The 21,193-nt window shown below is 47.3% G+C and overlaps 1 protein-coding gene across 1 annotated transcript in view; it reads right to left on the minus strand.

The window, feature by feature from the left end:
* Positions 1-2,050: 2,050 nt before the first annotated feature.
* The window catches only part of fam20ca (FAM20C golgi associated secretory pathway kinase a), a 33,115-nt gene continuing 13,972 nt past the window's right edge, over positions 2,051-21,193 (minus strand). Inside the window, exons 4-10 of the mRNA XM_076024140.1 lie at positions 8,167-8,259; positions 6,301-6,416; positions 5,766-5,946; positions 5,573-5,682; positions 5,169-5,250; positions 5,016-5,075; positions 2,051-3,670 (exon numbers count right to left, since the gene is read on the minus strand). Of these exons, the coding sequence (XP_075880255.1) occupies positions 3,412-3,670; positions 5,016-5,075; positions 5,169-5,250; positions 5,573-5,682; positions 5,766-5,946; positions 6,301-6,416; positions 8,167-8,259 (901 nt within the window). The 3' untranslated portion in view covers positions 2,051-3,411. The remainder of the gene's footprint in view (positions 3,671-5,015; positions 5,076-5,168; positions 5,251-5,572; positions 5,683-5,765; positions 5,947-6,300; positions 6,417-8,166; positions 8,260-21,193) is intronic.

The raw sequence follows: 21,193 nt of genomic DNA on the forward strand, positions 1-21,193 counted from the left end.
GCCAAGATGAAAGTTTGTTGTCAACATGTTTTCATAAGGCACCATCAATCTGTTCGGTCACACGATGATGGAGCACAGCCTGGTGGCCATTGTCTTGAAGTGCAACCTCACGGCTCCCCAGTGTTTCTTAAAAGCAAATTTCCATGATCTTATCTTCCCTCTAGCAAGCACATTCACTACCAGTCAGTCAATAGTAGCTGTACCCAAACTTTTGACTGGTAGTGTATAGCTAACAAGCACATATCATATGTCAAATGGGATTACTTGAGAACATTGTTTTTGTGTTGTACTACAGGTCTAACAAATAAGTAATCAAGCCCAGATTTGCCATCTCAGTTTCTGAACAACCTACTGATCAACTCCAATTGTTTCAGCTTATTCCCTTCCTTCTTACCTTCTTCCTCTCTGCACCACTATGGCCCACAGATCACAACACGGTTACAAATTCCTACCTTAGAGCAATGGTTCTCAAACTTTCTCTGTCACGCCCCACTTTGGAGGAAGAAAATGTTTCATGCCACCTCCAAACATTTGGGGCTAAAAGCCCCAAATTTGATGTGGCTGTGTCTTGAGGGATCCCGATGAACCTGCAAGTGGTCCCATGTCTCTAGGACAAAGTTGACCTTTGACCCCATAGACTTGCATGGCATTAGGGTTAGCGATAAGGCTGGAATTAGGGTTAGGGTCAGGGTTAGGGTTACTGCTGGAATTAGGGTTAGGGTTTCGGGGTTCCTCATGGGCTAGAAGCCCCAAATTTGACGTGGCTGTGTCTTGAGGGATCCCGATGAACCTGCAAGTGGCCCCATGTCTCTAGGAAAAAGTTGACTTTTGACCCCATAGACTTGCATGGCATTAGGGAACCCCCCATCCCAAAAAAGCCAAAATGGTGACAAAATATTTTTTTTCAAAACTTTAGCAAATCACTCTTTGTGACATCAAATCCTGAACATTCCTTTTTAAACAAGAATACTCATTTTACTTTTCTGCTGTGCAAATAACCTTTTTTGGCAAACCACTTTTGTAACATCCACCATCCTGGCCTCACTGTGAAACAACACAGCTTTATGTTGTGCTCCCATCTCCTCACAAAGTGCAGAGAATAGCAGCGCTTTCAGGGGTCTTGTTTTGAGGAAATTGACCACATCAACAACATCAGTCATGCGACAAATTCACATTTTCAACCTCCTACACGGGATGACGTTGAGTGTGGCGTGCCCCCCGCCACCCCCAGACGTGACTCTGCACCCCCCAGTGTGTTTAATTAAAGATAACCATGTGAACTTTAATTTTGATGGCCCCCCTATTCCTTTCCATCGCTTACCTTCGTATTTCTTCACCACCAGTGTGGCATGTTGGAGACGTCAACATAAGCCACGAGACATATGAGCCACGACTGCCACCTAGTGGCACCAGCGCGTAACAGTAGCTTGTTTACGGCTTCCAAAGTCGGAGCAGCGGTACTCTGGCGCCCTCTGCTGATTGTTACGTGGCGCATTGTTGATTGTTTTTTTCTCCCCCGTATGACGGGAAGTGCCTTTCTTAACTATGGTCGAGTTCAATGCTTTGCTACCTTGTCCTGTTTCTGGTCCCCGAATCGTAGTGTTTATCACCGGTCTTCCTTCACGGCGGCGGAGATAAACACCGAGGAGCTGTCCGCGGTGCTGAAGCGATCCAACAACGTCGCTGACAGGACCAGCACCACGGACAGCGACCCGGGGTTTATCTCCCACAGGCGCGGGAAGCAGCTCCATTAGGTGGGCCGTTAAAACGAGGAACTTTACATTTAATTAATATCGATGATCAATTGGCTTTTGCTGACTTCAGTTTTGCTAGTTTGCTAGTCTTTCGGGTAAGTTATACATATATTTTTATAATTTGAATAGCAAGGAACAGGCTGTATTATAATATATAGATGTTAATCAGTTTGAACTGGAAGTTGAAGACCCTCACATGAACATTTGGACAGTCAAATGCTGCACGTCAAAGGTTCACAGTGCAAAACTTCACCTTTCTGATGTTTTAGCATTTTCAGACAATCAGAAACACGGACTTCCTTTTCTTTTTATTGCACACTTTAATCGTTTAGTAAACAGATCTTCACAGTAACAATGCAATAGCAGAAAACGGAAGCAAATCACTGTGCGCTGAAGCTCGTCAGTCCCCAAAAGTATTTATAGGTATGTACACTGCTATCCCCCTCAGTGGGATGAGATCTCTATCGCCCCAAAAAAGCACTTCTCAGACTTCGCACTGCACGCAGCTTTATGAATCCCGCCCATACGACCAACCCAAACACATTCAAGTACTGTATTTCTGTCATTGCACAGGTACTGGGTCAGCCAGTGTACAGGACTCTTAAGGAGGAGGCTGGCAAATACATGGCACCACTTGAACAAAATTTAATTTTTTTTACCTATATCATCTGACCAGAAAAATAGGACCCGCAGAAATGTTGATTTCTTTTTAAATAGTATTCAAACTCTATACTTCTTATATTTCTGAACATACAAAGCAACGTTAAGAAAAAAAAAAAAACTTTAAACCTATTAAACCCCCTTCAGTCTTAAATCACACAATAAATAGTCACCTGGACGTGAAATCTCATTGTAAAAAAAAAAAAAAAAAAAAAAAAAAAGAAAATTCGAAAGAAGAAGATAATACAAGCATTTCCCTTTGCATAAACTGAGTGATGAGTGAACTGACATGCCACATCACAAAGCTGCGCGCCGCTCCGTGCATTTAGAATATTTTGGGTTTGAAAGAATCTACTTCAGTGTCGTGCCGGGAGATAAACCTGCAGGGTGAAGTGGGAAAAAAATAGATATAAAATCAGAATAAGGCAAAGTGAAGAAACCACAGCTCTAAAATATAAGTTCGTTCTACCGTTTTAACCTCAGCTGGTTCCCAGTTTGTGCGGCTTGTGAAGACACGTGAGAAGAAAACACCGCTCGCTGTTAGAGCTCAACTCCGAGGCTCTCGGTTACAGCAGGTGAAAAGCCTCCACCGCGCACCTGTACATCTCGTATGTAGAGAGACATGTCGTAAAGCTTATTGGCCTGACCGTTTTGCTGCCCTGTCTGCTGTGGGAATTCTCATTTGGTTTGTGTACTGCTATGATAAAAACACGTGAAACAACTAGGACAGTCCGAGTCCGAACGTGCGTCTCAGACGACGTCTGGTAAAACCAAAGCGCGTCCTCTGTCGCTTCTTCCGTTGCGAACGAGCTGGAAAAGCAGCTCCCGAAGAGGCATCGACAGCGAGTCTTGGAATTCACTGAATTCAGCCTGAAATGTCAGAAAAAATTACTTTTTTGGCCCAGTCTGCTCGTAAAACAGCCACAGCAGGGGGTCCGTTTCGTTGGCTGGGTCTTTATTTCTTCTTTTTTGGGTCGCACCTGGAGCCTGGTCCTCACTACCTGTGGCCCGGGCTCCTGCGGGTGGCCGTGTCGCCGACTAGATCTTCCTCCACCACGTTGACGTAGCCCTCGTTCTCTATGCAGCTCGCCAGGACCTGCAGCACCTGCCGGAGCCGGCGGTCCATGGCCTGCAGGTGAGGCTGGATGAGGACGGGCGTCAGTCGGTCCCGCAGCAGCGACTCCTCCATCAGGGAGCTCAGCCTGAACTCCTCTTTGGCCAGCAGCTGGAGACGCAGGTATGTGGACTTCTTGACCCTGGAAACCACAGATGGGGATGTTGAGTCAGTTGCCTTGATAGGAAACATAAAGTCTCCCTTGATTCTTTAGGGGAATCTCACATGTCTGATTGGTAAAAGCTCATATAAGGCTTTTATGAAGAGGAGGCCCTCAGAGGGGGACTTTCCATCCTCCAGTGCCTTTTGTTCTGGTTTTTATTGTGGTTCCAAGTGCAACACGGTTCTAATGAAAGTGTTGCAGCTGCATCATCCGTGCAATTTTCTTCAGGAGTATCTGTGCTCGCAGTCCCTTAATGTTTCTCTTCCACGTCTTGGTCTATGGCTTTTAAGGGAAACTATCAGCAGTTGCTTTGCGCATCTAAAATACAGCTAACTGGTCATGTAGCAGTATTTAACACTGAAAATGACTCGGGTGTGTGAGCTTGAGGAACTGAAATGTGAGCAGTCCAAGATTATGGTGGCCTCCTGAATCTAATATTGAATAATTTCACTGCGAAGATTTCATGGTTGTGCCCCAAATCACCAAAACAAAACCGACTGGCTCCCTGTGTGATCAACTGTGGCCTTTTTCGTTCTGAGCGCTGAACAAACAAACTGAACAAAGACAAAACTCAACAATGTTGAGTCAGTGGTGTCAAACTCAAATACGCATTCGAGTCAAAATGTAGAACTTGGATAAAGTCGCGGGGCAACATTGATATGTTTTTGAAAAAATTCTTCCTCTAGATCAAACAGTGAACCTTTTTATATGGACTCACACAAGTTTTGCCTCAACCTGAACATGTTGTGTAGCATCAAACAAAGTTTGATGCTACACAACGAATACCTTCTATTACACACATGCAAAATAAAATTTCAAATTCAAAGAGACTGATCAAAATAAATAAAATCTAAATAAAAATTGTATGTATCGCATTAAATCATATTAAAAATAAAATTACAACAATAAATCATTGAAGTCATAATAATATCTTTCAATTAACGTCCTGTCCTGAATGATGTGCCAAAATACCAGCAGAGCATTCTGGGATTTGTAGTATTATGTAGTATTACAGAATACACAACAAAATATGTTTATCCAACCAACACTGGAGCTGTGTCACTGTCTTTATCTGAGTGGGAGCTCGTATTTGAAAAATAAAGAAGAAGAAGCCAACCTCTGGCCTCAGGCCTGATGTGGGTGCTGATGGAACACTGAACACAACTTTGAGATGTTTTGCTCTGGCCTCAACCGAAAAAAAAAAGAAGAAAAGTACCAAACTCAACCGGGTCTGTGAAGGTCCTGCCGCTAGCAGGGCAGCGCAATGCTAACCTTCATCAAATGGACCGAAAGAAAAACGTTCTGTTCAGCCAAAAATCCTGACCTGCAGCACTGGCTCAGGGGCACCAGGATGGACAGCTCATCGTGGGAGTGTTTTCCAAACCTAGAGGGGAAGCAAAGAAGAAGATCAAACAGTGGCGCGCAACCGGTTGCAAGGAGATCAAACAGTGTCACAGCCGTGGAAGCAGGCGGTTACCCTCGTCCGTTGTCTAGGTGGATGATGAAGGTGTCGTTCCCGAACTTCTCGAAGGTTTCATAGTGGTGGCGATCCATGTTTCCTGTGCGGGAGGAGAGAGAAGAGGTGAGGACGCTGGATGGAATAGAATAGAAGGCCTTTATTAAATCCACAGTGGGGAAATCTGCATAATTACAGAAACTGTATAGTGCAAAAGAGATGGAAAATTATATTAATTAAGAGAAACAAGGCAATAAAAAATTAAAATAAAATACTTGGAGAATATAAAAGGAAGAAAAACAAGATATTTACATCTTATGAACAGTTGGATTTACTGCTGTCTACATTCTAACATATAAATAAGTCTTTATTGCACCTTTGTGAAAAAGTATGGTCTTTTATAGTTCACGCGCGTCTTCTCTTACCCATGAGGAAGTCGAAGATGGTCATGTCCATGACGTCCAGCAGGCGAGTGCCTCGGTCGTATGGGGGTGTCTGCTTCACCTCGTCACAGTAGTCTGGGTCCACCTCCCACCTGAGCACACACAAAAACCACATCATCCCTGCACCGAACCCGAACGCTGTCCGCTATCGCGCCACCGCCGTCGGCTGCCTTACTCGGCTTTCTTGCGCTTGTGGTAGGAGCGTCTCCAGGGGTTCCTCCAGGTCTTGCGCTTGGCCAGGTTCAGGTCCGGCAGGAAGGCCGCCAGCGAGCCCTCGATCTGGTCCGGCTTGCCGCACAGGGCGTGCTCGGTGGAGCAGTAGTAGGAGCACTCGCCGTAGAAACACACGTTGTTGGCTAAGGGGTGAAAATATAAACACATATTTTTGAACCTTTATTTGTTTCTATTTGTATTTTCTTAAAGATTGTGCCTTTGCTGCAGTTCAGTGGTCCTCAACTGGTGCTGAGACTTGTGAATCTCAGGACTCACATTTTTTTCTTTAGAATGAAGACACAACCCAATTTATTCCACAGCACTTAAAATTAAAATAGAAAAACATAGAACGCTAGAAATGCTAGTCCACTTTCTCCCCAGTCTAGTAAATACATTTTTGAAATTATTGAATTGAATGAAACGTGTATCCTGCATAAAAATGCCCAATACACATATATAGGAGGCCAATGAGAAGCCGTCGCTGGCTCAGTTCCTACCTGGGGAGATGAAGAAGGTCCTCCACAGCTTCTTGTCCCGGGTCACGTCTCGGATCTCCCTCGTCATGTTGACAAGTCGCCCTGCCACTGGGGGCACTCTGCGGAAGTCGAGGAGCCTAGAAGAAATAAAATAATAAAAGAATTGGGACGTTAAGGATGTCGAGAGGCGTCACCTCAACGGTGCCATGTTATGCAGATTTCGCAGCTTCTGAAATGACTCCTTCGTCTTTAGAAACTGTGGTGACACCCTGAAGTGTTGCGAGGCAGCCCTCTGTGATGTCACAGGGGGCACTGATACCTGGATGACCAACTCTTCCAGCTAGGTCTGGGTTGCACTCTCATCATGTCATGTCATGTGGAAGGTGGGACACTGCATCTGTTTTTAGCAGAAGCATGACAACAGAGGGCTAAACACGCTGTTTTCCTGAAATCTATTTTTGAGTCGTTTTATTTTTCAACTTCGCCTTGGACGATGTGAAAATGGGTGGCGTGCACGTGGATACTTACATCTGTTTGTCTCAAGTTGTATTCTCATGTTGCCTGTTTTGTTACAAGCCGATTTTATCCCTCATGTGGAACATTATAGCACGCATTTGTGTTTGTATCTCCCGTCTGCCCGGCGCAGCGGCTCCCGTGGACAAACACGCTCCTTTGTGACGCACAACCAATCCCGCTCTGTGATAATGATCCGACATATCTTTTTTTTTCCCTGTCTCCCTCTGTCCCTTTCGTTCTTCTCTTTCATCTGGACACTATACACCTATTCAGCCGCTCTTTAGACGGCCTCCGCGGCTATATGTTTGCTAACCCACTGACCCCCGGTCCATTTGGGACTGAAGCTAAGCCTCCTGGGAAGACACATGCACGCACGCACGCACACACACACACACACACACACACACACACATGCTCATGCTCTGATTCAGTAGAAAAGAGACGGGGAAACTTTAGCCAACAGTGCAAAGCATTTAGCAGCGGCAGACTGCAGCGTCACGCCGGCCGCGACGACAATGAAGCGCCTGTGTGTCCTTGTGTGTCTGTGTGTGTGTGCCCTTTTAAGTGAAACTGTACAGGCCTGAGTCATGAGGAGCTAAAGAGCAGCAGAGGGTGAAGAAAAAAAACCCAACAAGCCGGTAAAAGACCTGCAGGGATGAAGGAGTAATTAGCGAGAAGCGGTGATGTCAGCTCTTCCTCCGACATCCTAAGTGTGTTGTTGCTCGCGTTCCGTCGCAACTGTCTGGACTGGACTCGGGAATCAAATTAACAGAGGTTTTTCAAAGCACCCCCCCCCCAACAGCTCCCCCGACTCCTGAGTCAACAGGAAGTCGTGCAAAAAGCAGCTGCGGCCGCCGATGGCGCGTCGCTGATTTCCTGTCCGCCTGACCTAGTCCCCACTCGCCCAAATCGTCTGTCTGTGTATGTGTGTGTGTGTGTCTGTCTGTCTGAGTGCACCATAATTACGCTGCCCTCAGCAGGCCTCGCCACGACCTGCCAGCCGGTAATCATCCCAGACTGAATCCCCAACGATCACAAATAAACACACGCACACACATTTGCTTTCCTCTACTGACAACTTTGTGTCCCCCCCCCCCTCTTCCTGCCTCGTCAGCTGAAGCCTGCAGTGTAAGAGGATCATGTGGAAATCAATACACTCGGCGGCAAGAGGAGATGATCCCAGCGTTATCTAATCCCTCGTGTGCTAAATCCCATTCACATTTTCACAGCTTAAGTCCATTATGACGCGTCGCCGTTCCTGTCTTTTATTTTTTTATGCATTTATTTTTTCACACTTCTGGCGTCGCCACCGGGCACCACTGACCTGCCATGGCTCGATCGGCCAGTAGAGTAGTGGCGGCTCTTGCTCACCTGTCCAAGTGGAAGGCTGCGATTTCTGCGTTGTGCCTCTCAAAGTCGGAGAAGTAGAAGAAGTCCGGAGGGGTTTCCTGCTCCCGGGTCTGCCTGAAACACAGCAGGTGGGGAGACAACACACACAGTGTGAGCAGGTTCAGGATACCAGAGTGAAGAAACAGCAATAACACAGACATTAGATGCTAAGTTTTTGGAATGTGGACCCAACTAAAACTGCCTTAAATTGTTGTTTATTAAAAAAAAAAAACAGTAAAAACAATCCCCCCACCAACATATTTAACCCTCTGTTTGCTGCCTCCAACAAATACAAATTGTAGCTTTCTGCCAAACTAAAAGTGAACTTTTTACAATATGGTTGACCACATAAAAAAGTGCACATTTCTTTCCAGATTTCCACCTCCTGTGACTCGAACGAACATTGTCCCAAATAAATCAGCAGCAAAAATCAGGACTCTGTCTGAATGAGCAGCAGCGCCGCCGCTTCAGTTTGATTCAAGACGTTTCAGCTCCTCGTCTGTCCCGCTCGTCTAAATCTCCTTGTTAGGATTCTCTGTCTCTCTCTCTCTCTCTTTTTTGTCTTCTCCCAACGGCTTTGAACTCATCTCGGGCTGCGTGTCCCTTTTTCTAGGACACAGAGGCTGACGTGTGGGACTAAAGCCTGTGTGAACAAGGCTGCTGAAGGGAAGCTGGTTAAGATGCTCGCACACATTCTCCCCGTCTCACTCACAGACACACACACACACACACACACACACATACTGAACAGACATATAAACCCCTGCCATCTGATCCCTGGATCTGATTCAGGAGCTGCTGGAAGCTTCTTTTGTGTCTGTTTGTCTTTCCCTGTGTTAAGGCTGCACGATCCCTCCCCACACACCGGCACACCCCTCTCTGCCCTCCTTAATCTCCTTCCTCCTTTCCAATAAAGTGTAGCCCCTCGACATCAGGGTGGGGTGGGGCCTCGTCCTCACCCTCCCTCCAGTTCTCTTCCAATTTCCATGAAGAGCCGCACCAGAAAATAACCTGTCCTCCTCTTTCGTACCCGCGTCAGGGAAGCGCCTGTTTACCCATAAATCAACCGGCGGATACCAAGGAGAGTGGAAGCGGGGGAGGAGGGAGGAGGGTGGGACAAAAACGTAGTTTTCAAGGTGTGAGGCGGCGGCGGCGGCGGCGGTGGCCACAGTCAAAGGCAGCGAGGGCGCCGTGTTGGGAAGGTGAACCTGGAGCCGCTGAGTCCACCTTGTTATCAGCAGGGCAAACAGCGGCGCCGTCGTCGCCGTGCCGGGTGGGATGGGTGGGGGAGGGGAAACTGCCCAGCCTGCACCCGGAGGAGCCGAACCTCCGGGCCGGAAATTTGAATAAAAAGGACATTTTAACCAGCCCCTCCTCTCCTCCATGCACTTGATTTTAATAAGTTGTAAAGTCACAGTGGAGGAGACGGATCGAAAGAGAGAGAGAGAGAGAGAGCGAGAGAGCTCCGTAATGAAGTCACCCACAGTGATGGCAGCCCCTCAAACACCCCCCCCCCCTCCATGCCCCCTCTCCCGTACCGCCGCTGCCGCCGCTACCTCAGCCTGGAGAAAAATGGGCAGCCGTAAAGCCGAGCGACAGTGAGGGATAGCAGGCTGCGGTTGCCATGGTCACCGCTATGCAAAATGTAATTTCCCGTCCGGGAGGAGAAAATTTGAATGCGCTGTAGGTAATAGTGAAGAAGGAAGGAAGAAAAAAACAAACACAGAAGCTGTCATGCCAAATGCTCCCCCCCACAACTCAAAGTCACGCGCGTGCACGCGCTCACGCACACACAGCTTGTCACGCCCTTAAGAAAATAAGAGAACCTTTATCAGAAGTAAAGAATGAGAAAGCCAACATATTGCGTGTGTGTGTATGTTTGGGTGCGTGTGCGCGTGCACACTTTGTGTGACGTTACGAAGCTCCTGAGCGCAGGTTTCTGCCAACTCTGCACTTTCAACGCTGCTCCGTGAGCTCCGACCTCCAGAGGGGAGACGGTTTCTGGAGATAGGCAGGCATACGTTGCTTTCTTCTTCTTTTTCATCTTTTTCTACTGATGTCACAGCTGGTATAAGCAAGATACTAATGGGACATCAGAAAACAGGGACTAATTAGCAGTAATGTCGGCTGCACTATGCTTGCTTCCCATTAGATGGCACTAAACCTTATGGACGGATGCTTTAACCTCGTCAATACAATGTCATTATACAATACAATTGCAGTCTTGCAACATATCAGCGTTCAACACGTGGCGATGCTTGACTGCTTTTATAGTTTTTTTTAAAAATTGATTTTCTAGTTTTTTCATTCATCCGTTAAACAACAGCTCCGCAGTCTGTCTCCACCGAGTGCTGAGAGTCATCGCTGCCACAGGCCGCCAGCATTCAGGACGCCGGCGGGGGTGAGTGGCACCTCGTTGTGAAGTCCGAGCAGCACTCAAGGTGACAGACAGGTGGAAGGACGGCAGGATGAGAGATGGTGAGATAACACCTCGTCGGCCTGGAGATTTGTGTCGGAGGTCACCTCCTGGCCTGCAGGCGGCCCCACCGAAAAAACAAAAACAAAAACAAAAAAACGCGACTAGAATCGTCCGCCGGTTGCTCGCCCTGCGTTTGCGTCTGTTCCTGTTTATGCTGATCCGGAAGCGGAAGGCGGCGGAATCGGGAAGGGGGGTCTGAGAATGGGACCGGCGGGGTGGATTGAATTTCAAATCCATGTTACACAAGTCGTGTTTGAGTCACAGGTATTTTTCTACACTTGGGGGGGTTTAAAGCACCACTCGGCGAAAGACTTGACTCACAGATGACGGCCGATAGCCTCAGTCGGAGCGCCGTTCTCTCCGAGTTGAAAGAATCCGTGTCGGGAACGTGATTATCAAAGCGATCGGCTTCCTCTCTTCCGCCTCCAACTGTTCCATACGTCCGAGTGCGGAAGTGCTGATATCTGCTAATTGATCAGAGCCGGGTGTCCCTGTAGGAGGCGCAACAGCGTGGAACAATAGTGCGATTTACACGGCTGCGTCATGCCTCCTTGACTGTGAGGGCGAAAGCACATGAGGCCGGCGAGCAAGAACTTCTGAGAATAATTGTAAGATAGTCAGTACTGTGTCATCTCTCTACTGTGAAAACAATCCGGTTTAGTTTGGAGGATTAAATTAACGTTTCTCAACTGGTGGGTCGTGGAGCTGTTTTGGTTGAGTAGCAGCTTCGTGGGCAGTTTCCCTTATTTACATTTCAAAAAGGGAATTTAAAATATATACATATATATATATTCATAGATAAAATGTTGGGCATTTATTTTGCAGGGCACACAATTCAATGCAGTAATTTATTTACTAGACATGATAGAAAGTGGGTTTAGGTTTCATTTTTGTGGAATAAATTGGAGTGCTGTGGAATAACTTTGGGTTGCACCACCAGTTGAGAACCACTGCATAAAGTGGCATTAGACGTATGTCACAAAGGTCTGTGTTTGTCCGAGGGAGTGTATGGGTGAGACAGGCGGGACGCAGAGACGACTCCTCGCACTTCTCAAATGTTTGCCTTCAGGTGTCGAGTCGCAGTGTTGAAACAACGGAACCGCGACGTTTCAGCGGAAAACCTCTGGATTTTTGAGTTTAAAATGAATAATAACAGAGTTATAGGTGTTATGTTCCAACCACGTTGACGTCTTGATGTTCATCCTGGACTCCAGTGTAGCAGCCTCACACTGGTTATTATCGGCGACAGCTGATGCTTTCTGGGACCTTCCACATGTATTTGGGAGGCCTCACCGCTTGGAAATCCACCTTCTAAACTAGACAAAGAAAAGACTTTTCCCCCCTCCTCTTTCCATTTGAACATTTTCTCATCGGGTTTGTCTCGCTTATCTTTGCGCCTCCATTATTTTCTGTTTTCACCTTCTTCCTTGTCTGTTTGACCTCCAGTCCCTCACAAAACCTGCGGGCAAGGAAAAAAAAAACCGAGACCTTGGGTTTCGAATCCAAATGTGGAGGCTTTGAGGGAGGCTGCATGGCTGCCGGCTGGGTCACTATCAATGACCACCAGAGCTTTCTTGGCTCCCCTGAAGACAGACACTGTGTGTATGTGGGTGTGTGTGTGTGTGTGTGTGTGTGTGTGTGTGTGTGTGTGTGTGTGTGTGTGTGTGTGTGTGGGTGTGTGAGAGAGAGAGACTATTCCTATCGAACTGGCTCGTCTGGCTGGGAGTCCCTGCCCGCGCGAGTCAGAGATGAAGCCAAGGCCTGTGGGTGGCTGCTATCTAACTACCCTCTGTGCATGTAATGAGACAACAATTCTGGAAGGAAGTATGCAATCTTATCGGCATCGCCGCATTTTTTTTTCTTCATTCTCATAAAGCTGCTATTTGCATAAAAGCGTCGATAAGAGTTGCTGAAGTGAAAGAATCGGTGCTACGTCGTGGCAGTTTCTAGTTAGGAAATGAAATGTGTTATGAAATAGGAGATAAATATTGACAGATAAATATCAAAAGTAGCTTTCTCCTCATTAAAAAAAAATTACTGTAAAACGCTTCCCACCTTCTAATTACGTTGCCAGATTCTTAAAACTAAAAACGATAACTGTTCTGTTGTAGCTGCATTTGAGTGTTTTAATGTCCTCCTGATGTACTCGGAGGATGCGACAGCCTGTTTTTTTGTTTCGCCTCTCCTCTCTCCCACGCCATCACCCGCCACAAACAAAAAACTGAATAAAAAACGAAAAAAAAAACGGCATGCCGTCTTTATCCTGAATAATCAGTAGTGTTCCAACAATGCGCCGCACTCTAGCCGTCCATATTTACATATCCATCCAGAGAGGATTAGCTGTCTTCGGTGGAACAAGTCGGAGGAAATCCTTTCCGGGTTGTTCAGTTCTCGACAGGCTTTGCGCCGAGCGCCGCCTCGGAAATTATGCAAAACGCGCGCAAACACGGAGGGTCACAGTCAGGTCGGCAGGCGACTCAGACGGGACGGCCAGTTTACAACTTGATGTTTGGAAAAAGTACAGCGAGACGACACCCGATACGGACAGAATGTGCTGCTCATCCACAAACATACGTGTTGGGTCTTGAACAGCTTTTCTCCCCCCCCCACCCCCCGAAAGTCCCGACCACCTGTTCCACAACGTACCAGCTGACTGATATACGACAGGAAGTCCTGCCGTAAAACGAAGTACGTAAACTTCCTGGGAATGGACGCGGATTATTATTTTTTCCCCCTGCTATACACCGCCACAAGTATCGCAAACCAAACGCGCCAAGAGTCACCAGTCCAGCAGGAAATTCCCCTGGAGATTTTCTGCCAGTTGTCTCTGCCTGTCATCGGTCCTCACGAAAGGTGGATGTGGTGGGAAATCAGCCTTGGGGGAACTGGCGGCCAACACTGAAAAAAGAAGACGTTCTTCCCGATGTTTCGAAGAAGTGGAGAAAAAGGTCAACCTGACATCCAAGATGAAACTCTTCCCAAATCTACGGGATTTACTCAATTATCTACAAAATAGGACATAGAAAAATATTTTGGAAAGGGAAGAAAAAAAGCTTGAAAATTGGTAAACCAGCAGTTTATCACCAAACGGATCAATCTGATCGCTGGGCAGCAATCACTCCAAGCTTCCGACTCGTGTGACGGGTGACATTATGCACTTGTCACTTTCTGTTGCAAGCAGCGATGTCATGTGGTTTCTTCCACTTTTTCTGTTGGGAATAAAGTGAAAACATATTTTCCTCTGAGGAAAGCCTTCAGTGCCGTCCTTTGTTCTTCTTTTAATGGGAAAATGCCGTCCACTTCTGACGAAACAGCTGCTGAGCTAACGTGGCAGCCCTGCTAATCTTGTCAGCAGCAGCTGGGCTGACTTGGCTCATCTTCTTGTTCTTCCCCTGCGCTCCCTTCCTGCTTTGGTCACGACTAAAAGCGCACTGATTGGTTTTAAAATGCTTTGCCAGGATGAAAACTTTTTCAAGACGGACACACTTGATCTCATATTTGCGATCTCAACCCAACCCAACTGCACTTGGCAGGACAAAAGTGAAAGGGCTTCACATCCGGGATGAAAAAAGATAGTGTGTCACTGAGATCAGTGCAGATTTTACAAGCTTTCTGCCTTTTGTTTTGTGTTTCTATCCGCACAACAGAGTCAGTTGGCGTTGTTTCATCATCTCACAGGGACGGAAACACAAGCCTGGGCATTTGGCCCCACAAGTTAGCTGAAGCAGATGCAATGATGGGAAATAGGGGCTGATCCAGCAGGAGTTCTGTTTTTGCTCTGACTTTCAGGCAGACTTTCAGAAAAGTTCCAGACAGAAGATCCACTCCAGGAAGTCTGACCTCTCCTCTTATCCGTCACATCTAGAAGTTGGTGGATGCCGCCAAGCAGTGAGCAGTGAGCAGCTGCAATCACAAAAGGTCTTCAAAGCTGGTGCATTGCCGCTCCACGGGCAACAGCTTCTCTCCTTCCCTCAGCCAGAAAGGTAATGGGAGTCTGCGGGTGAACCTAAAATCCTGTTTCTCTTCCCTGGATGAAGCTCAAAGGAGAAATTGGAAGTTGGCACAGGAGTGCGACGGAATGCGAGTTGAGGGGAGCCGGGCCTGAAGCGTGTGCCAGGAGTGGAGAAATGATTTGTTTTTAATGTGAAAAAGTTGCGACGAGAGATGGCCTGGAGGTTCGTCCTGCGCACTTGCACGCCCGGCGCAGGCCATTAACAATTTATTTGATTATCGCTAAGTAGCTGCAGCACAACAAGCAGCAATTAGAGCAAATTATGTTGAATCCTGGGGAAGGATTCATTTCACAAACTCCAGCGCAGTCACACACACACACACACACACACACTGAGCTCTGGGTTGAGTGTGTGTGTGTGTGTGTGACTGCTCTGGGTCAACAAGAGGTGATTGGATTGCGCTAAACATTTTCATCGTTAATTATCCTTTCCCTCATCTGTGTGGCTGAATATGTTTTTCATCTGAAGCAATTCTAAGTTTTCTTTAAACCTTTTTACAAGTTTATTCCTTCATCTGCATGTTTCCACTCAACATTACACTGACATCACTTGCGAAGAAGCAGCGTCTACAGTATGCTGATGTCATGGAGTCATTTGTAAAGAGACATACCAGTGGTTGCGCTCTATAGCGACGCAGGCCAGATACACAAACATTCCCTTGATATCCCAAAACCAGAATTCGAGGCTGCTGGTGGTAAATTGGGTAAAATTCCATGTATATCAATAGATTCCACAAAAACCACAGGGTCTTCCGCCCTGGGCGCACACACTGGTCCGCTCTCGCACATACGTTCTGCAGAAAGCCGTATTTAAGACACTTGACCCTGCCATTATTGGACCTCAGCTGAACCCCACTGTCACGTTCTTCCGTTCAGCTCTGTCTTGATTTTTGTCCCTTTACCTCTCTTTCGCCAGTGCGACTCCAACACTGTATGTCACCAGAAACTTTGCCCAACGTCAGTGTGAAAAAAACAACAAAAAAACATGCTTTCCTCTAATGAGTCCAGCGTAATGGCGACTGCATCGCGCATTCGGGCGCCGCATGACTGATGGCGGCGCGGCGCTTGATTAAATGCCGCTGTCTTCTTTTAGCTCCCTAATGAATGTGTTTATCAAATTACCTGAGAAGCTTTGGCGCGCTCGCCGCGGCCTGTTGTGAGCCGCTACGCTCCATCCATCACTGCGTATATTTAGCCCCCGAGCTCCCAGCAGCTCCCGCTTCCAAACAGTCTGCTGCTTATTTCCGCCTCTTGGCCCGCCCCCCTCCCCCCCACTCCCCTAACTCCCCCCCCACCCCCCACTTCCCGAAGAAAAAGGAATTGCCCGTTCCGACGCAACACAAGCGCACCACTTTGATGCGTCAAGCGCGGGTGGAAGGCAATCAAGTGCCTCTCTGCAAAACTGTTTTGCAGCGGGGTGGACCCCTATATACAGCCGGGTATGAGTATGTTTTTCTTTTTTTCTTCCACCGCTGCCAAACTTTTCTATTCGGGCCTGTCAACAGCGCTGTTGTGCTCTGTGGTCTGTGGCCAGACTTCCTAAATAGAAACCATCTATCAGAGGCTAAGTGGTGGCTGAGGGATGTCATTGCGGCCGTGAGGGGGTGACGGCGCCGGAGGAGGAAGTGGTGAAACGGTTGGAAAAACAGTTCCAGGGGTTGTACTTACCCTTACGTAAGGGCTAAGTGGGAAGGGCGAGATTTTGTTGTTCCTCGGAATCAATAGGTCACGCGCAGCTATTTCTATGCACATTTCTATGGAGGAAATTATTGCGCTCTGGCTGGATGGCGACCACTTTGACACACGTTCACCCGTGCTGTAAAGTGTTTTTTTCCCCCTCCTTTCTCTGTCTGGTAACAAAAAGGAACAGATATTTTCTCGGCTCGATTGTTGTTCACGTCTTGGGAATCTATAATTGTGCGACAGCTGCCTTTTGTATTGTGACCCCTGGTGTCACTTGCAGTCTGTGTCCCTGTGCATCGTCTCGTACCAGACGACCAGACGTCGCCACAAACACGGAGCTAAATAGCAACTGACGTGATGGGCTTAAAAACACAAGCACTCCGTACGAACAGCACAACAAACTCATTGTGTTGAAATTGGATTTTCTTTTTGTTTAATGGCTTTTCCAGTGAATGGGAATAGCATCTTGGACGTTTTTTTTTTAATTTTTATTCTGCTCGGTAGTGATGTGGCTAAAGTGGCGGGAAAGTCAAAAAGCCAAAAGCCAAAATGGTGACAAAATAGCTTTTTCAAATTCACTGAAACAACATAAATGTGCAAATAATGTTTTACCTTTGGCGCACCACTTTTTGTGATATCAAAACCAACATTCTTTTTTTTTTATCATGAACATTTATTTCACTTTTCTCTTCATTTATTAAATCATTTATTTTGTACAAATAAACAACTTTAGCAAATCACTCTTTGTGACATCAAATCCTGAACAAAGGTGTTTGATTACGTTCTATCAGCGCTCGAAAACTGTTCATTGCACCCACTTTGAGAAACACTGTACTATTCCAATTGCTCTCGGAATTTAACGCTCAGTTTCTTGTTTTTCCATTATCAGATACTAGTTTGAAAGCTCCGTAATTTTACATCACAGAATTCATTGCAGCAACTCCCGCAAACCTGCAGATTCTCACCAAAAAAAACATAGTATAAACACAAAAGCACGTTTAGCTCTCTGTTTAGAGTCTACTGCTAAAACTTACCTGGCTGGTAGTGTTGTCTCTAACCTGCTCACTGACCTGGTAGAGGCATTATTGCAATATAAAATAAAGTCATATAAAACAATCATCCCACAATGCCCGACATGGGAAAACTGACTCATGTTTAACTCCTCGACTGCTTCAGAGGACATGAAGTTGAGATCATGCAGGCCACACACACACACACACACACACACACACACACACCCACACACACACACACACACACACACACCCACCAACCGGAACTGTTCGCTGGGACCGCAGGTGCGCCGTTCCCAGCAGCGGCGCCGTTACCTGACGGCGTTCCCGCCCCCTCCCACCACCAACACAGAAGCCCTTCTGTCCGCATCACAGCCATCGACCCTTGCCGAGTCACCTGGATCATGTTCCCTTCCTTCCTGACCCGCTGATGATACCAGACCTGGCCGGTGCAGCCACTCCCACACAGTGTTCAGACAATGGGCGAAGCCGGGGGGTGGGGAGGTGGGGGAGGAGGGGGGACCTCTCCTGGTTTAATTGGGAGACAATGATTGCATTCTGCTGCCCCCTGCGCTGGCCTCCGCCAGGGGAGCGGCACACTACCTAATTGCCACCTTGCAACGGACGTGCTCAGACGAGCACGGGCCGGTCCCACAATGGCTGCATTAACCTCACAAAGGCCTCTATTCTCACTTTTTTTTTTTTTTTTGCAAGAAGTGTCACTTTGTTCGTGGAGCGCTAGCGAGACCCTTCGGCTGCGGTACGATGGATCTACCTGGGAGAGGCCGTGCTCGAATGACGGGTGCGTGCGCTCCCATTGTGAAGAGGCAGCAGTTGGTTGAGTGAATGGGATTCATTGTGTCGTCATTTAATATACAAGATTTTTAGAATTGAATATTATTGTTTTTTTCTATCACAGACGCACACATATTTTAGATGTCGTCTTCTTACCTTTATGTGTTTTGACGCAAACCTCCGTCTCCTTCGGGAGGTCACACGGGTGACATTGTGTGACGCGTTTTATCAGCTGGTATGACGACAACATCTAAAATATTTGTGTCTGTGATATTGCAAAATTACTAACAAGTGGTTGATTGAGTCGACCTGTGTGTGTCCCCTTGATTTAATAACAGTGGTGGGGGGGAATATGGAGAATCCTTCAATTTTTGTACATTAAGTCCAAGTAATTACCTTCATTGCAGCCTCTGAGAGATTTTCGCCCCCCACACCTCCCCGGCACGAGGGCCATTAGGGGCGTTTAAATCATAAAGAGCAGTTGGCCGTCCGACTCGTTGGGGCGGAATTGTAAAAAAAACCCGCAAAGGTCTTAATCACACAGAATGCACCCAGGCGACAATTAGTTCAGGGAATGCCCCCTCAATTAAACTCACTATGCCTGAGTGCTCATTTAAGGCAACCAACCTGGGTTATTTTGTGTAATTTCAGCAGGTGCTAGAGTACCGTTACCACCCCCCCACTTCCCCCCACACCGGTCCGACCTGCTTAAACGAGACAAGAACCACCCGTTCTAGATTCCGGTTTTCCTGGAGGCAGATGAATTTTCAGCATTCCAGACAAATGCGGCGGCCGCATTCCTGGTGGGAAGTTTGAGAATTTCCCCACTTGGTATTTTAGACGCTAATGACACGTCTGGCCGTCGGAGTGACACAACCGCGAGACGCACTGGCGAAAAACAAGGTCGGGAGCCACGACAACACAGACTGTTGCGAAAAGAACTCCAAAACATACAGTATGTATACGGGATTGGCTGTGATGTGGTGAAACATGCAGACGTACACGCACCCACGCACGGGCGAGCTCTCGAGAACGAGTGCGTAAAAGAAAAAACTCGGACAAACTGTTGTAGTTTCCCAGATACCTGCTCTGACCGTCGCCCCAGTTCCTTTTTGTGGCAATGACAAGCGTTCCATGCAAATGGTGGGATTTTAACTAATCACAGTGACGCAAGCAATTTGTCATCATTTCTTACGGAAAAATATGGAAAAATTCCCTTCACCAGCGATCACCAACGACCGCACTTCACTTTCACTTTTGGCTCTCGAAGACACACGGCTCTGGGAATCTGCCTTTTGTGACTTCACCAAGGGCAGTGATGCCGCCCTCATCCTGGTGTTGGAGCCGCCCATTGGGGCCGACTTCCAAACAAAGACGGCAGTGTTCGCTCAGAGAAAGAACCGCTGCTTTATTCAGTCTGCCTGGAGAGACTTTCAGGTGGCCTGTGATCACATGGATCAGCACAGGAGCAGTCGTTACCTATTGAAAAGACGGGCCTCGGGTGGGTGGGGGGGGCGGGGCCAGTTTGTGCAAAAAAGGACGTGGTTTTTTTTTGGTTCCATCCAACAAATGCATCAGTGTTGGCAGACGGTTGTAAACAGAGGGCTAAATATGATGGGTCTTTTGGAGGAGATTTTAGTTTTCTGGTATTTGGAAAATCTTTCCAATATTGACCAATATTGATTTTTAAAATGTGCCAACAACAGTTACTCGTCCGTGGTTTTTGTTTATCGTGTTCAGCAGTGAACAGACAAACCGTTGGTTTCGTTCAATTTCAGCGTCATCTCTAAAGGAAACTCTGACATCGTGGGCCCCCTGTTGCCCAGGCGTTGTCACAAGACTCCAGGAAATTACAGCAGCAGCGGTTTCTCATAAACTGTGCACGCGCTTTTAAAAGGGGAACCACCAGCTCTTTTAAAAAAAGAAAAAAAAAAACAACCAAACTAAACAAATGAGTCAAGCGCCGCCCCCCCGCCCCCGCCCAAACCTCTTCCTGCCCATGCTGGTAATATTGACACAGATGCTCGCGGAACGACGGCTAAAGCTGGGCGAGTTTACACATTTACACACGCCGTAAATGCAAAGGTATACAAATACAGATGCAGAGAGAGAGAGAGAGGGAGAGAGAGGGGAGAGAGAGAGAGAGCGAGAGAGAGACCTCCCACAGGAAATGAGTGACAAGGTGGCGATAAACACTGCCTCACCTCATCAAACAGTGGAGTCAAATAAACAGGGATGAATGACAGGTGGAGAGGCGTGCGTGTGTTTGTGTGTGTTCCTGTAAACACGTCCCTGCATTTTCCTTTTCATGACAAGCACAGGAAGGAAAACTGGATCTCACTGTTCCTGAAGAATTTCATTTATTGTGATATTTCAGGGTGAAGACTTAAGTTCAGAAGCAAGTCAGGCACTGAGGTGAGGTGGAAGTGAAGCTGTGTGTGTTAGAGAGTGTGTGGAGGGTGAAAATGCGGCAGATGATAATGGAAAGCGTCTTTTCCCCGCCAGTCGACCTGGTAAAGGATTCATGAGCGATGCGTCTTTCGTGAAGCGGCTCGCGGAGTTTTTTTTTTTTTTTTTTCAGGAGTGGCGAGCGTCCCTCATATAAAATATCCTCGCATCGTAACTGGATGGCAACCAAAAATCCGCGAGAGAGCGAGACCGGCGAGATGACAGTGAGGTTCGCTGGTGGCTCGACCTCTGAGGAAACAGAACGGACGTGACTCAGGAGTCATGATGAGATCTGACGGCCAGAAATACGACTTTACTCGAGCCAAACAACAATAAGTAATAGCGATGCGTGATTCACGTCTGAAAAGTGGGAGCAGATGATGCACGACGCTATCAAAACTTCTCGGGTTATGGTATCATTTCCTGCGTGGGTGCGGTTTTCACTACCTCGTCTCTAGGCGCTCAGAGACTCGCGTGGAACGCACGAAAAGACCGCGGCAGTTCAAACATCCGACAGATGGAGCGATCATCCCGCCAGGCCGCCATGTTTACTTGGATGCGACGGAAGGGAAATGAAAG

Source organism: Nelusetta ayraudi, unplaced genomic scaffold, assembly GCF_046127955.1.
Source record: "Nelusetta ayraudi isolate G7.1 ecotype Tasmania unplaced genomic scaffold, CSIRO-AGI_Nayr_v1 ptg000016l, whole genome shotgun sequence".
NCBI lineage: Eukaryota > Metazoa > Chordata > Actinopteri > Tetraodontiformes > Monacanthidae > Nelusetta > Nelusetta ayraudi.